General features: G+C 48.9%; 4 protein-coding genes across 4 annotated transcripts; 2 read left to right on the plus strand and 2 right to left on the minus strand.

Moving 5' to 3' along the window:
- Positions 1-287: 287 nt before the first annotated feature.
- On the minus strand, positions 288-2,456 carry N7508_001074 (uncharacterized protein; the record flags this gene model as incomplete). Its single annotated transcript, XM_058459140.1, has 1 exon — positions 288-2,456. One exon carries the CDS (start codon positions 2,454-2,456, stop codon positions 288-290), a length of 2,169 nt encoding a protein of 722 aa, XP_058322672.1.
- Positions 2,457-6,322: 3,866 nt separating this feature from the next.
- N7508_001075 (uncharacterized protein) lies at positions 6,323-6,916 on the plus strand (the record flags this gene model as incomplete). Its single annotated transcript, XM_058459141.1, has 1 exon — positions 6,323-6,916. The coding sequence occupies one exon, from the start codon at positions 6,323-6,325 to the stop codon at positions 6,914-6,916; it is 594 nt and encodes a 197-aa protein (XP_058322673.1).
- A 2,117-nt stretch (positions 6,917-9,033) lies between these two features.
- On the minus strand, positions 9,034-9,510 carry N7508_001076 (uncharacterized protein; the record flags this gene model as incomplete). Its single annotated transcript, XM_058459142.1, has 1 exon — positions 9,034-9,510. The coding sequence occupies one exon, from the start codon at positions 9,508-9,510 to the stop codon at positions 9,034-9,036; it is 477 nt and encodes a 158-aa protein (XP_058322674.1).
- A 3,871-nt stretch (positions 9,511-13,381) lies between these two features.
- Positions 13,382-17,152, plus strand: N7508_001077 (uncharacterized protein; the record flags this gene model as incomplete). Its single annotated transcript, XM_058459143.1, has 1 exon — positions 13,382-17,152. The coding sequence occupies one exon, from the start codon at positions 13,382-13,384 to the stop codon at positions 17,150-17,152; it is 3,771 nt and encodes a 1,256-aa protein (XP_058322675.1).
- Between the last annotated feature and the right edge of the window lie 66 nt (positions 17,153-17,218).

The raw sequence follows: 17,218 nt of genomic DNA on the forward strand, positions 1-17,218 counted from the left end.
GAATTGCTGCGCGGCCACTCTGAAGAGGATGGTGGCTTACAATGTTCCATTATTACCCCAGCGCTTAGATCGGGCTTTCAATTCAATTGCATATCGATATACTTTCTTCTGCCTGGTACTCCGGGTACTCCGGGATTGCTAATGATAGAGATGGAGAAGGCGAAAGGGTAGTGAGCGTATGGCACAGCCATGAAGTGATGGATATGTCGAGTGATATCTCAGGTAAAAGGACGAATAAGGGACTGAAAGGAACAAAGAAAATGCACAGTACAAGCAGGATAGTTTCGTTATGCGACTTGACGGTTTGAAGCTCTTCGTTTGCTGGAATGGTATCTGGGCATCAACTTGCCCGATGCACCGCGATAGTATTTGCTGACTTGCGCCGCCACCTCTCTCACTTTACCCCGATTGACACGGCCTTCATAGATGCCCTTGCGAAGACGATATCCCCAGCGAACTTGCTGCCAATCTTCAAGCTTCTCCTGCCATCCTGCACCTCCCTCGTACCAAGCATTTTTCTGTGCAGTGGACATTTCAAAACCTTGAGGGGGTTTTGGCAAAGCCCAACAAGCTGTATCAATATGACCATCGGGCGGTTCCTCCGCCGACGCTTCAAAAAGTTCAACAGTGCGAATAGCATCTCGAATGCCGGACACCTTCCGCTGCCTGTTGACCGCCGCACGCCAGGACTCGATCCGAGGGGTATGTGCTCGTTTCTTAATGATCCTGGGGTACTTAGGTCGAGGACTCAGAATTGGGTTCGGGTATGGAACGTTGAAGCGAGGGTCTCCCCACTCCCGGCGTGCATCATTGTTGACTCTTGATATAGGATCGTACACGATCCAGGTTTCTCTGTTTAACCAGTGGTTGGCAAGCATTGCAAAGTGGTACGGTTTCTGCCCAGGGCTGAATTCATTGAAGACCCATACCAGTTTTCGGTCTAGTTTCTCCATCAATCTGACCTCCCAGTCACTCAATTCGTCGGCAGGCCCTCTTGATGATTCCAGCCGGATGTGGTCTGTCGAGTGTCGGGTTCGTCGACCTTTCCCTTTGGAATTTGTGTGACGACGCACTTGTCTAAATGAAGGGTGGTTTGGGTTACAAGCTGATAGCCATTCATCATGAAGTTTGCCTCTGGTCGGCTGTCCATCCTTTCCGGGATGGCAGCTTCTAGTAGGTGCAGAGTTCCATTGAATAGACCTTGTACATGTCTGTTTCTCAGTCAAGGAGAGAAAATGGTCATCCATTACTATCCTCGAAGTGAATGACATTTGATCTTCGGAAATCTGTGGATGCCCCAGGCCTGACTTTCGTTTTTTCGGGCGAATACGAAGAGACGAGCTGTGTTCGGAAATATAGCTGGTCAACAACTCAGTCATCGGCGTCCCAGGAGGACCAGATGAATCACGAAAGTTGTCCAAGGCTGCAGCTTTGGACCCTATCTGCATCCGTGCTGCCCAATCGCGGTGTCCTCTTGGATGCCTGTCCTGATGAGGTTGATATGGCTCGTTCAGAATCGAGGAATCGCTTGAGCCACCAGCCTCGTACTGCATATTTATGTGGTGTACAATGGACTCAACTTGGCATGAGATGGCTGCAAATCCTTCACCTTGTGACCAAGGAATCTCTCCCCGGCGCTCGTGAAACCGATAATGTCGCGAGGGTAGTGATCGGACGTAATTAAATGAAATTGATGCTCGGGTAGTCGGTTTCGGTCTGGTCTCATGAAAACTGAACGTTGGACGGTGATGAGAAGCGCCACCAAACCCCCGAGGGTTCCTGAATAATTCTTCCGTGATCGAACGAGTGATAGTCAGTTGACCGTTGCCCACCACATGTAGCTGTGGAATTGACTGCAAGTCACCTTGCTCTCGTTGCCTTTCCAAAGATTCAGTCGGCCCGACAGAACGGTGCGAAGTGGAATCGATCAATGCCCCGTGGCACTGAGGCCGTGAACAAGGATCCCAAATCTCATCAGCTGAAGGCAAATCATCATAACTCTTCAACCAATGCGGTAACCACCAAAGTCCTTTCAGCTCGCGACGGCGCCTTTGTTTCTCTTTGCCACCAGGATCCCACCAGACCCAGCTATAATTTGTCCTTGTGGACTTCCATGCGGTCATTCTCTGTATCCAATGAAAGAAATCGCGAATGACTCGTTTGTTTCGCTCGTGCGTTGGGCGGGACACCCAGCCATACCACGTCCGCGCATACCGGGTCTTGGGAGATTTGCCTGCTCTCAGCACCTTGTCTTGATTGAATCGTCTGATAAACTGGCCAAGCTTCCAGAACAACACCGCAAGTATAAATATGCCGACCGTTCCGGCCATCAGTTCGACGAATACCTTCGGGTCGATTGACTCGTGCACCTCAACTGGGGTATTTGGTGGTCGATTTGGAGGACGAGGAATGCCCGGTCCAAGTGAGTGGCTCTGTCGAATGCCTATTGGCGCCATCTATTGATGCCGAATTTATTCTTCGGTAATTAGTAAAGATATAAAGAATGGTGTTATTCGGCTGTTTGTATTTCGGGGTCGCAATTGGTGATATTGTGACGCCCACGAGGAAGTCGCATCTCACATAGTTGCCTGCGCGCCATCTCCCGCTTCAGTAACGTATAAGGAACGCATTTTAATTCCTTCTAGGTGGATGGAATCAATGACATTTAACTTGAGGGATAATTTTGTCGCTTATAGTGATAAATGGTGACCTTCTCCGCTTCTCAGGTCTAGTGAGGTTGCTAATAGCTTTCAAACATTGTTCGCAAATTCCGTTATGTTGCACGAGGCCTCCGCTCCAATACTTATCGTGAAGTTCGCCATGAAAACGTTTCGGCATGGGAACTCTTTGATACAAAATGGACACAAGTCGCAGTGCCCGCCTATATAGCCCAAGTGCTGGACCTTCCGTGTTCCTATTATAGGACTGTCTAGGAAATTCTACACGATCCAAGGGAATAGCAAGAGCTAAAAGCAACGGGATTGGCTTGATTCCTTTGATTTAGCATAGTATTGCCATAGAGAGTGTGTGTAAATAAGCATTGACTGGCATCCAAGTCCTCGGATTTAGTCAAGACCGCGAGCAACCTATCACAGGATACACAATTACAATTAAATCTGATTCTCTTTTGGTTTTTAGAAACATCGTTTGGGCATGAGAATGAGGGTATGAAGTCATATGCAAAACATACATACCTTATGTGTCCTACTGATACATTTCCCACCAAAACCCAGGACTCTTTATAGACAAGCCTTACTAAGTAAGCAGTAAATATCAACTATGGTAAAGATAGTCCGCGAAGGTAAGTACTAAAACATCAAGAATAGATAATTATACTATGCCAGTAGAAAGTCAGCAGACTGTAGAGTTGGAAGCCCAAATGGTCTTTAGTGTACGTGAGTAAATGATCTCTTGAAAATTTTCTGGGATCCTCCACGGAATGTCATACTCTGTACTCAGCACATAGCATGTTTAACCCGGATTCTCTAACTTTGCCTTGGCCAACATTTGAGATCTTACTAATCTGGACTCAATTTGCTTTCTTAAGCCGGATTTAAGAAATTCATCCCTCTTAGCCAAGAGGTTCACTTGGAACAGGCCAAGTAACCAGCAAATACATATTGCTCGAGTCCAAGTTGTTTTCCTCAACAGGCGGCGACTATGCGAGACGACACGCCCATTCTGAAACGATGAAATCAAGTTTCTTTCTGCAGGTGGTCTGCAAGATTCTAAATCAAGATGCGGTCATCCTGTCTTAGACGGTCCCGAAGGCATCTAGCTCGCTAAACCTAGCTTTTGCACACCCGGCAGAGATCAAGGCGTTTGAGGAAGACTTATTGGCCCGCGAAAGACTGCTGGGCTGATAGAGGGTAGTATGCGACAATCAATATTAATAAAGGCTCATTGTAAAAAGGCCATTTGGGTCACAAGTATTTATCAATCGGGCCCTGTTGCGCACCTGACATATACGCTGTTGGTGGCCGATATTTGCTCGTACTTCATTGGGATCGACCGTTTTTTGGTTCGACCGTTTCGATTCATTGCATAGTGGGTTAATCCACCTGTATCGCTCCGCATATAGTTATTGAGCTCAAACTCCACATATTTTGGGCATTCAAGGCCTCGGGTAAATGGAATAACCCCCTACCATTCCTGCCTAACCCTGAGATAAGTCTAGACACATAGTCCGGTGGCGAATAGCCCCCGCAATCATGACGCTGAACGAAGCTAAATTCTGATATCAAAATGATATGTCAGTTCACATCGTAAACACCAGGGATGTCTTGATCGGGAAACAATCCTTGAGAGATATTCACATGAAATCCGGGAACGGAAGAAATCACATTGCTTTTTTTTTCGTAGCCCATGACGATGCGATATCACATCGGTCAATCGGCAATGAAACTAGAGGTCCGTTCGTTCCTTCCTAATATGGAAGGACACACGGTTCACCGCCACACCGCTCCAGCCACCCTTGCGTTCCAGCCATATCACTAGCCACCTGCGGCTGAACAGTGGCTGTGCAGAATAGCGGCCGATCAACAGAGGATGTCCCCCCCCCCCCCCCCCTTTCTTGTGTTTTGTTGGGTAGTCCGTGTTGAGCTCATCGCAATGCCCGATGCTTCAGCTTAATCGATGATCTTGCTCTTCTGGTCCAGTTTGGCGCCAAACCGGTTCTTCAGTGCATCACGTTCCGTCTTCAGATCATACTTTGCTCTGCATGCGCTTGCATCACAGGCTTCTGCCCAACTGAGAAACGCCTGAACCCAGATCATAGAAGCAATCACGTCCCTTTTCATTTCGCGGATCCGACTCGGGTCCGAGAGATAATGCGAACTATTGAGGAGATCGACAGTCTGATCGCCGGAGCCCTGGTGTCACACGTGGAGTCGAGATCACCTCAAACCGGATCCGGCGCATATCGATGTTTATGCCGGGGGACTGGAGTATGATTGGGTCTACCCAAGTGAGGCTGATCGTGCATCTTGTCAGAACCAATCTTGTCAGGGGCTCGGCTGTCAGCTCAGTTCTAACTCGAGTCTATTATCCTTCTTGTCCCCCTAGGCAACACCTTTTGAAGCTGCAAATCCCAATTCAGGGCAGACTAGAAACTTGTCTCAAATTTGGGCTCACTGGAGCTTGCTGTAGGTTTATGTCGGTGATTCCGAAAGATGAACGTCTCCTCCACCTGACTCCACCGGCGCCACACTTCACTGTCATGCTGTGGCGTGCAGCTCTTCGTTGAAGGGGACCACCCTGCAGAGTCGAATGTTGCGGTCTGTCCTCCCTTGATATCACTCGGTACTCTTTGCTCAACTAGGTCTAGCTTGGAGCTCCGCTTGATAATAAAGCTTCACTATACATCCCAGATGAGATACCTGCATATTAGTGGTGCGCCACATCAATGAGGGTTCGAACTGTCGACGGATGACATCCGTAAGCGTCTCAAATGACAGACACTGAATGACAAGTCACCGAATAAGAAGACACCGGGGTTTGATAGCCTTGCGATGTCGAGCAGCGACCCGCTGGTTGATCCGTGCACGAAACTATTGAAAGAACAAGCCGAGAGCCCCGTCTCCTTTGCCTCAATCCACAGAATCCCCCAAACCTGCGCATGAACGTTGACTATGCATGCCAAGACGTGCAACTGACAAAGGTCTTATGGAAAAAGCACCCAGGGAGCAAGGGGATCGAATCAGAAAGACAGGAGAGAGTGGAACCCTATGCCCTGAACTCTACGGCCGATCCTACCACTAGCTTCAGATCTCCTGTGCATCTCGATCCCTCAGATCTCGTACTTACTCCACATCCATGTTGAACGCGTATCCGTTGATCAGAGACAGGACCAACATCAATTCGCCCCACTGTTCGATTCCATGCTGCCGGAACGTGCGGCGGCAAGGATCCTGCATATGCCGAATAGTCAATCGAGCTCATAAAATTTTCACTGCATCACGGCTGCCTTACCCGTCCCAGGTACCTGGTCACCGACCATTGACGCTAATCGCGTACTTTTGGACGGTGGCAATATTGGGTCCATCTTTTCTAACAGCTAAGGTTATGCATCCAGATTTTGGTGTTGGTCCCTCGGCGCATGCCGTGAACTATATGAAGACCCAGCCAGGGCCACTTCAAGCTCGATCTATTTTCATATTCCATCTCTATGATCCTAACTCCCATTTCAATCTCCGTTCCACAGATTCTACTTCGCCAAGTACGCCCGTTTCACCGGTGTCTCGTTGGGCTAAAGTAGATCACGGTGCCTTTCAACCTCATATATCTATGAGCCCTTCCCCCTTCTCCATCCTCCAAAGACAAAATGGCCGGTCGTGAATTCATCCTGTCTTTCGAGACCACTCCCCCAACAGCTGTACGACCCGGACTCCCATTTACTATCCCGGTGGTCATTGCAGTAAACCCCATCGGGACCCCGGCCCAAAACGTCCAAGCCCTAGTAGTGAATGCCTCACTGCGCGACGAAACCGGGAACGGAGCCGCAACGGGCCTGAGCGGCAATCTTACAGCGAGCGTGCGCAGCCGAGCCGACAATGCGAAGAGTGGATTCGCAAAATTCAGCCCGTTGACAATCTCGAAACCAGGCAAATTTCGCCTGCGCGTGATGCTCAGCGCAGCCTCGTATAACGGCGTGGTGACCAAGGAGTACGTCGATTCGGCGGTAATCCACGTGCACGCTGGTGCAGCGGCAGCGCAACAGCCAAGTGGGTCATTCCTTTCCTCTTTTCCTGGCTTCTATGTCTCATTTGCCCTCATCGTGGGACGTGGGAACTATTTGCGTTCTTTTTCGCTCCCGCTGGTTCTATGCCCCTCCCCCACCACAACGGTTCTCACCTTAGGGCCTCAGTTTAGCCCCTCTGCTGCCATTTTCGGATTCATGCTGATTGTGGAACTTTAGCTCCCACTCAAGTGGCGCGGCTTCAGCGACTGACGGCTGAAAATTTGGATATCTCCGCCGCCGACATTGCCGCATGGCAGCGCGCGTAAATCAGCGACGGAAATCTTGCCTTCATTTTTCGGAGTTTTCGGGCGTCGGGTTTCCTTGTTTTCCATTTGTCGCATTTTAACTCATTTGAGATACATCTCATGCGGGGGAAAGTACGAAGGAGTCTCATAAATACATGGCACATTCGTTGAATAAATCCAGGGCGCACCGGTCTACTAAATATCCACTTTTCTCGGGGACTTACTCCATATCCTTCATCGCATGGTGTTCTAGCGTCGCGTGTCGTGCGTGCGTTATTTTTCCTCTCTATCACTATGCGAGGATTGATCAGACCCCTTTTTTGCAGAGATTATCCGCACAAGTGGTGGCGATCGTCAGCATATCACCATACCCCTCTCTAACTATACCCCCCGATGACTTGAAATTCTAGCATCAATTCTTTTCAGCGAAAAATCTGGACGAGTCTTAGATAGGATAATAGTCCTAGCTCGTAGCCCTGTCAGAGTTCCATTTTCGGTCCATCTGTGAGTTCAACAATCTGCATAGGCACAATCTATCGCGAACAAATATGTCTTCTTGCCTCAGTGGATAGTGTGCCAATCAGGGTAATAGTATGTGACCGGCCAATAGGATGTACTCCTGCGGTCTAGACGTTGGAACCCAACGGTATTACATATGGGACAGTCTGACAGCATCAATCGATCGGAGTTCAATCAATCTACGGCGTGGGGCCCGATTAATTGCCCTCCGGAGTCTTTCTGGGAAGGCAAGTCCATCCGCTTTGTGGAAATCAAATAAAGAGGAACTGGTGGGAATTGCATGCGTTTATTGTAGATGGAGAGAACCAAACGTGATCGTCCAATAGTATGATTCTCACATATTACCTTCATTGCAATCCGGTCTCAAATTGCGATCTCTCGAGAACTGCATCAAATTCGAGTATATCGAAATATATTACGGGAATATAAAAATATGCCATGGGACTTGGTTTGGTGGGTAAGCATTGAAGTCGCGGTCCCTGCATAAAGTATCAGGATGTCGCACGGAATCGGAATTCGGCACTGTCAAGTTAAATTGGTTAAATTGGTGTACAATCCCTGTCGAGACTAATGCGGTCTCTTATAATCGCCATGTGAACACCGACTTGACAGGCTTGGCACTGTGACACGGTATGTCGAGTAGATGGCGGGGGATGCATAGTGGGGGTGCTAGGCCTCGGATCAAGCTACTTTCTACTACGAATATCAAGCACAGGTTGGTATTCGGGTTTTTGACCATTGTTTGTTTACGATTTATGGACACATACTTTCTACCAAGAGCCTCACTTTAGATTCTGCCTTGTTTCTACCCTACAAACCGATTGTATAGGATGTTCCAGGCCATTTTTTTCAGGGATTAAATCCTGTTATATCTCTCCACAGTAGGGTAGTATGAGCTTGGAATTCTGCTTTATCAATCTTGGTTATCCGATCTGTTCCTGGTTTCTGACGCATTGAGCAAACCTTCAATGTGTCATTACGTTGTTGTAAAGAATATGTTTTGGAAAATAAGTCATCCATTGATAAAATGGTTCATCATATATTGTAAATGCATCCTCTCCTTTACAGGGGGTCGACTTGCAAATAGAGTAAGACCATAGCTATGTTTGCAATGGACAAAGCAAGGGCCTCATCTCAAGCCAAGGTGTAAAACGGAATAGAAACCTTCCATCACATGCTTTATACGCGACCGAGGAAAACCCACAACATAATCGGAGGCATCGGATGTATAACATGACAGACTGATAGTCGAACTGAAATGCAGCACAAGCACAATCGATTTACGAATGCAAACAAGACAGTCGCTGGGAGGGTGCAGCCGGAATTGTCAGGGGTGGATTGGCCCGGATTTGCGAGACTCGGAGCGAAACAGCTTCCATTAATGACGGATCAGACATTGATCTACGCCAAGGATGGGGCATTCAGGGCTATTCTGGAGAAGCGCGAGGTTTTGCGTCTCGATAGGCGCGTAAGACACTAGAGTGGAAATTTGACCACAGGAATCATGATTGCGGACTTGAGGCCAATCATTCAGGTGTCCTTTTCGGAGCTGCGAAGCTTCTCAATGCCTTCGCGGACAGTCTCGCGAACACTGAAGCCACCAAAGAGCCAGTCATTGGAGTGCCGACCGTAGTGATTGACGGTGCCACTATAACGACGGTAGTCTTTGCGACTCGAGAAATCCTGCTTGGTCGTGCAATCAGGCTTCGGGGACCGAGGTGAAGAAATTGTGGGGAACATTTCTGTCGGGCTGGTGGAATGATATCGGTGGTTTGGGAAGTATGAACAATCGGGGTTGCTGCGCGGGATGTCTCGAGGCTGAGAAATGTTCGAGTCCTGGCGGTAACGTCTCTTGGGGATATCGATTGGAGCAGGGGATTTTGACCGGAAGATCTTTGAGGACAGAGAAGGTTTGTCCTGTTTCTTAGAGTGTTGACTGGTGTGAGATACAGTTGAGGTGGCTGATGTTTGGGAAAGAGATCTCGTGGGATAGCTAGAAGAGTGCATTTGAGGATATAAGACAGAAAGAGAAAGACCTGAAGAATGAGGGGGAAGTGTTCCTTTATGTCTCCCCTAGATCCTCATGCCCCGTAGGGCAACCAACCAAAATGCAGCATGCAATGACAAAGGAACAAGTCCGGACATGGCCAATTACCATGACCCTCAGACCCTAAGTAACCAATCAAACAGCCAATATCACGCCCACCGAGTCCACCCGTAAGGCCTAGCGGTGAGATTGACCGGATTTCAGCGACAAAGTGCCCTATCGCACGCTCCACAGCCAATGAGACTTCGTGTCTGCCTTGGAGCCTCTTCTTCCCGCTCTTCCCACCCCGCAGATTCACCGTCTGAACTGAACTGAACTGACACGTCGACCTGCATATGTCTGACTCACTTGTCCTCTGCTATTTCCTGCACTGTTCACTCTGTTTACTCCCAGGGCTTACTCACTTACTCCTCGGAAATAGACATTCCAGCGAATTTCACGAATACCTCAAGTGGGTCGACACGCGCAGATATGGTGAGGATCAACAAAAATGGCCCCCGAATAGTGCAGCCTTGTGAGACAGCCCTATCATTCTCCCTTCCCCGCCAATCAAGCTCAGTCATCGCCTTCTAGCGTCCTTCGAGAAGTCCCGTGCTAACCGAGAAATACACGTGTGTCTCACGGACTCGTTTGACCCCCTTTTTGTTAGCCAAATTGGGACCGCAGCTGAACATGTGGTCGGCATGGTCGTTCCGGGAGATTGCATACATTGCCCGTTATGGGGCGCTGTGGAGCTCGTCTAACTAAAAAGGGCACATTATCTAACCCCGGTCACAATCATATTGACATCATCTGGCATGGCACTAGCCATGGCGGAGAGCCTCTATTTCTCCGATGCTGGACAGGGCTGAATTAGAAGCAATTCGGGATGATTCGTTGCACAACATCGTATCCTCGAACATCAAACCTGATTTTGTCCGTTATTTTGCTCTTATTATGATAGATGATTATCCCATAGTCTCTGGGTTTCCAAGAGCATGATGCTATCTTAATTCAATCTTTCTGTTTTGCGGTCACTTATTCCAGACCCAATTAAAGTCTTCTCTCGCAGGATATGAAAAGTAGGGTGCTGAAGGAGGAGATGGCGTGTACTTCCTCAGTGGGTATCGGATACATACGATACCCATTATGGGAATTGCCTGTGGGATTCATCCCAATGGCACTTAGACAATAGAACACCCTCGCGCTTTCAGTATTCAGGTCGAATACTTCTACCACAATTTCCAGCGAAACATACACAGATCCAGCACGACTCTACATGAACGTCAAAGTGGGAATCTGGTTTCTAGCAAGGTCTCTTGCAGATCGAGTCGGTGCAGAGGGGATGTTAAGCGTGGCACAGAATCTGGGGCATAACAGGAACGACATGGCCCGGCATTTCTCAGTGCTTCTCCGGTGGCTTGTTGCACGGTTGACTTATCACGCTATATTCAGTACATCTACTGCGGCTTGGGCGACTTTTCGTATGAGCTTGGCGCTTGTGATGGAGGAAGGTATGTTACCCCCTGGGTCGTGTTCATTTTTCTGCAGGGGATGATTTATTGCGAGCTATGGAAACGAATCAGCAAGGTGGGACTGGGGTTGCTGCTACCTTTGTACAGTATTGTGATGATCAGATCGCAGGTTTGATAGCTTGATCGGCTGAAACAGAGGTATTCAATTTCAGCCTAGTCTTCCCCTGCCAATGGCTTACTCTACAAATGGGTAAGTGAAAAGTTGCCAGTACCAGACTGCCTTTCATTTTTTTTTTTTGTTTTGCCACTCGTATACTAGCTTACAAACAGTACCCTAAACGCCATGATGTCCTTCTGAATTCAGATCCTTTGTCATTAGAACTTGAACCATTCCATCAAACCAAAAATGCAGAGATAAATGCAAATGCAAGAACATAATTCAAATTTAGAAAAAAACAAATATCATTCTTCAAACTCCTGGAGTGTCCACAGCTTGGCGCTCGGTCTCTTCCATGCACGCGGCTGTTCGGAATGACACCTCCTATGCCTTCTCTCAGCCACAAACCTCGCCGCATCAGCACCAGTTAGTGTCGGTCTCCCCCTGTCCGAGCCAGTACCAAGTGGTACCAGCCCTTCAGGCCGTATCAAAGCAGACATAATATCAGGATCCGCCGCCATTTCAGAGGGAACCACAAGCAAAGACTGAGTCTTATTTAACGGCGGCCTCCGAATAAGCCTTCGCAAAACACCGCGATGAACATTTTTCCGACCATCGACCGGCGAAGCCGACAACTGAATCCCATCATTTCGCTTCCTGGAAGATCGGAACCAGAGGCGAGTCAGTCGCCTTGGTGGTCGGACTATACCAGCCATCTCTGTATCATCTCCCAGTACGTCCTCCGTGATGAGTGGGACGGCGGTGGCTTGGGGAAATGAGCGCTGTATATAGTTTGCAGGTCCTGTACCTGGCTTGGAGACATGGAGATCGAGGCCGCAAGGTTCTAGCATACATAGCTCTGAGCCGCAGTGTGGCCAGGTGTGGTGCCTTCTGTGGTGGCGGGTGTGCGGCATGGCGGAAGAAATAGTGATATGAAAGGTATTCATGATTTGACCTGAGTAGATAGATCGTATAGAACAAATTTATCCTTTCTCCATGGTGAGAGAGTGAGTTGAAGATAAGTATTCGTTCCTGCTTTGTTGACAAGAAATGCGGAGAATCTGGGGGAGAACAGGCAGATATATCATCTTGGTAACTGGCATCATTTATTAGAAGCAGTTGACTAGTCTACACGTGAACGGACAAAAATTACTCAGACAGGGCCCGAGTGACTCAGATCTCAGCTGTGGGTAAAAATGACCCGGGTGCATATAGATCAGAATGCCGAGAGAGGGCGAATTGCTACATTCAGGTTTGTCAAATAATGAATCAGGGACGGAAGACAAACGGGCAAAAGGAAAACCTTGTTTGGGACTCCTGTGGAAAGCCGTTATTTGAACCAATACAGGGATAGGAATGAATCATTGAATCCGAATTAACATCTTGCGCCTTGTCGGGCGGATCTTCAGCTGGGAGGCATGACCTGCTAACCTGATGTGGTCAAGAGGACGGTGCGCATAGCAGATCCGGTCGCATGATTATTTCAATACTTTGACTTAGAAAATATCCACAATACGAGGACACTTCGAAAGCGAGGGCATTACTGCTATCTTTGATTTACAGTTCTCATGAGGTGAGTTGTCCAAGTAATATTTTGGTCATATTGTCAAAAATGGTCAACCATTTCATCAACCAGCCAAGTGGTCGAGCAGTAACTCGGTCATTCAATCTTCCTTGGTCTAGTGGTGATGATTTCCGCTTGTCATTAACACCGATAAGCGCGGGAGACCGGGGTTCGATTCCCCGAGGGAGAGTTTCTTTTTGCCAACTATAATACTTGGCTATACTTGCTTGCATATTTTTGCTGATGCTTTGTGTTTCTGGCTTTCACTACTATTCCAATGTTGCCTGTAGGTTACCAATCATTACTCTGCAAATAGCATTTTGGCTGAGGTCTCGGGTAGGGGGTGACCCGTGACACGGGGCTAATAGCTCATGTTGGGGGGGGGCCAGAACTAATTCTGATTTCATAAAAAATGCTCACGTTTGAGTCCTTATTTCCACTAACAACATCTGGTCTGTGGAAATAGGCAGAATAGGCAGTAACAGACGCCACTTGCTTGGGTTACAGTGATGAGGCTCTTTGGCGTGACTAGGTTCCTTTGGCGCGGACTAGCGAACAAACAGGACTTGCACTGTTTAAAACATGCCCACCTCCCTCTTTTAGCTCGCAAATTGTCTGTTTGGTCAAAATTGCGTTCATTGATCAATCCCCCGAAAATGCCAAACAAGGAATACCTCGATCTCTTCGGAAGTGATTCGAAAGAGTCCGACCAGCCCGAAGAGCCTCTTCCGCCGCTCCAAACCGCAGTCAATGCGGGTGAAGTGGACACCTTGCGCCGGTTGGCATCCACCGCAGACCCTGCAGATCTGACTGCAGCCCTAAGCAGATCGTGTCAACTGGGAAACAATGCCCTTGTCGAGGTCCTAGTTGACACTGAACGATGCGACATCAATTGCCTCGCAAATGGAGCGACTCCACTATTCCATGCCGCCCGCAAGCTTGACCCGCGTATAGTAAAGTTCCTTCTCGAAAACAAAGCTGATGTAGCCATCAAATCCAACTACGGTGGTCGTGAAGGAGATGCTCCAACGAAAACGCCCCTCCACGGCGCGGTCGAAGATGCCCGTTACTGCAGAACCCCAGAACAATTACACCAGCTTGAAGAGGTTGTCAAACTACTGCTCGATGCGGGATGCGAAATCAATGCTCAAGATGTACACGGCGAAACTGTACTTCAGCATTGTGTGCGCCAAGGGACCCCATTAATTGGGCTCCTATTACAACACGGAGCAGACCCTAACATCCGAAACGGCAAGGGAGAGACATCAATGCACTATTTCCACAGCCCCCTTGAGAACCCGGAATGGCTCGCAGCTCTCATGGGACATGGTGCGCGTCTAGATATTACCGAGGAACAAGGGAATGGCTATACCCCTCTCCACAGGTTCGCGTCTAGGAACCAACTAGGTGACTTGTCATTGTTCAGGCCCTTTGTGTCTGATTGGAATATCATCGATGCGAAAGGAAACACACTTCTTCACATTGCAACCAAGGAACATCGCAAAGGAAGCGTCACTCTATTGGAATTGCTAAAGGCTGGCCTTGATCCGAACCAGAGCAATCATGAAGGACGACAGCCTATACATATGGTCGATGGCAGTGAAGACAGCGTGAACGATGCATTGGATATTCTCTGTGCAGCCGGTGCGGATATTGAGGCTAGAGACTCACGAGGAATTACGCCCCTCACCAGGACCATGTGTGGCTATCCTCAGTACAACTCTCGCGAGCTTATCCAGATATTGCTTCATCGCGGGGCAAATATCAATGCGCAAGACTACCAAGGCAATGGGATTCTATGGAATCTCGTCCAGGGTACATTCCATTCCGAGTGCCTCGACTTTCTTCTCTCCCTCGGGGTGAACCCACAAATGACAAATTACAAAGGAGACACATTTCTGCACCATGTTGCAGCAAGCTACCCCACTTGCGCTGTGAATCAGGAGCTGCTTATTCCAGTCATGAGAAAGATGATTGACCTGGGCGTCTCACCCACTCTACCTAACTTCAAGGGCTGGACACCTCTACATGCACTATGTAGTTCGGTCTCGGACCACCTTTTCGCAGCGGCTGCGGAAGGAGGTAAATCTGCGATTGACCTCCTGCTGGATTGTGGTCTTGACGGAGCTCTCAACACGGCCGATCATCAGGGTATCCGGCCTATTCACCTGGCAGCTACGACTTCGGAGGTTCTAGTCGGCAGGCTAATTTCCCGTGGAGCCGATCCCACAGCTACCATAATTGATGGGCGCAATCTACTCCACATCGCCTGCTCTGCACGACAGAGCAACATAGTAGGATTGCTGCTGGGACACTATGCCTCAACCGGTCAGACTGCTCTGGTAACTGCAAAGTCAAAGGATGGACGGACACCTCTCCATGTAGCCTGCCGCTCCGGGAGGTTGGAGACAGTGGCCCTCTTGCTCGCTCACGGAGCAGATGTCAGCATCCAAGACGAGTCCGGACGGACTCCCATGGATGTATGCAGCGAGTTTCCCGAGGAGGACAAGCTTTGGGAAAGTGTCGACGATGCAGAGAACCTGTTCCACACGCTGACTGCGGCTGGGATGCTGTCAGAGGACAAAAGAAGGCCAACACAAACTCCATCCAACCGCAAGACATTTCGCCACAAGGCCAAACGTGTCGGGTGGAAAGGAGAGCTCACCTCTGAAACCTCAACTATCAGAATTGGACCTATCGTTCGACTTCTGGCGGCTCATGGAGGCATTGTTAAAAAAGAGGGATTTGCTAGTGGCCCGATGTTCTATGCCGTTGATTGCGACGATGACCAGATGGTAGTGGAGCTTGATCGAGTATCACGGGAGATGAATATTCCGCTCCAAAATCATGCACCCCTCGAAACCGAAACTATTCTGGCGCGCTCTAGGAATATTCCACCCATTCTGGAGAAGAGTTTGAAGACATATATATATGAAGGTCAGATTCTGTCAATTGTGCTACGTGGCCATGAGCAAGAGGTGGCGCAGGCCTTGGAGGCAATTGCTTCCAGCGATGTAAACTGGGCCAAGGATCAGACCAGTCTGCCAGCGATACTGGTCACTCTCGCGAGATGGGGATATGCGGAACTTTTCGAGCGCGTGGGATCTATCATACCGGGAAATGACTGGATCAACAGTGGAAATGCTAACCGCCTCGGTGAGGAACCCATCCGTCATCTTCTGGCAGCAGGAATGCGCCATCTTCCCAACTTGGAAGTCATCAAGATCATGGTTGAGAAGTTCAATGTGGACGTCAACGTTCAATTCACAAGTAACATGCAACTTAAGCCCAAAGTCTACTATCAATCCTCAATGGCCCAGCAGCGGCAGTACAAGGAGGGAGACACAATACTTCACCACCTCGCCCAAGGCGAGCATTGGTGGCATGAAGGTGCAATCAAGTACCTTCTAGACCACGGAGCCGACCCCAACATCCGAAATAGCCAGGGCAAAACACCATTGTGCAATGCAGTTGCAAGAGGAGAGCTCGCCGGTCATGGCCAGCGCGAAATCACTCGAATTCTCCTAGAGGGCGGCGCCGATCCTAACATCGCCGCTTCATGTGGCTACACACCATTAGCCATGTCAGCACACGACACACAACTCTTTCAATTATTGATTGACAACGGTGCCTACCCTTCCCAGGAGCACCCAATGGAGTTATTTGCCGCACTGGCAACCTTCAACACCGAGGTGCTTGAAGCTCTCCTGGAAATGGATCTGGACTGCAACACAACAGTCCTTTCTGATGCTCAGCCTCACTGGCATACCCCCCGCTTCCGAAAACTCCCCTCCACACCGACATTGATCCTAAGCCCGCTGCTTTATATCTCCACGATAGCATACAATGAAGCCAACACCCGCGACAACGCTATCCGCATGATAAAAACTCTAATTAAGCATGGCGCAAACCCCTGGCTACCCTGTGATCAAAACGCGATAATCCTACACGACATATTCGAAAACGGAGGAATCACCCAGCCATGGCTTGAACTGCCTGACCTCGATCTCGAGCATCGGGACCCCAAGGGACAGACTCTACTGCTAGCAGCTGCAAAGTCTCTCTCCGGTGTCGACTCATATGCTTGTGAAGCACCCATTTTCCCGCTGCGTGGTGGTAGAATTATCCCGTCGGGCTGGAAAGAGGGTGATCGCACACGTGCAATGGCATTGTATGAACATGGTGCGAATCTGACTGCGGTGGATGATATGGGAAATAATGTTCTTCATTGTTTGGCCGGGGTTGTAACACAGGATAGGATTTGTGAGTTGGAATTGAAGCGGACGTTGGCTTTGTTTGTGGAGAAAAATCCGGAGCTTGTTGGCCAGAGTAATGTACAGGGAAAGACAGCTCAGATGGTTGCTGAGGAGAAATGCAATGAATGGGCTATGGAGATACTTGGGCGGAGTTCGGGTGGCGCAGAGTAAGGGGATATTGATTTGTGCTGGTTTAGTTAGAAGCCATGAAGGCTCCTCTGCTCGATAACAATTCCG

This window comes from Penicillium antarcticum (assembly GCF_028974205.1).
Source record: "Penicillium antarcticum strain IBT 31339 chromosome Unknown utg000002l_segment0_segment0, whole genome shotgun sequence".
Classification (NCBI taxonomy): domain Eukaryota; kingdom Fungi; phylum Ascomycota; class Eurotiomycetes; order Eurotiales; family Aspergillaceae; genus Penicillium; species Penicillium antarcticum.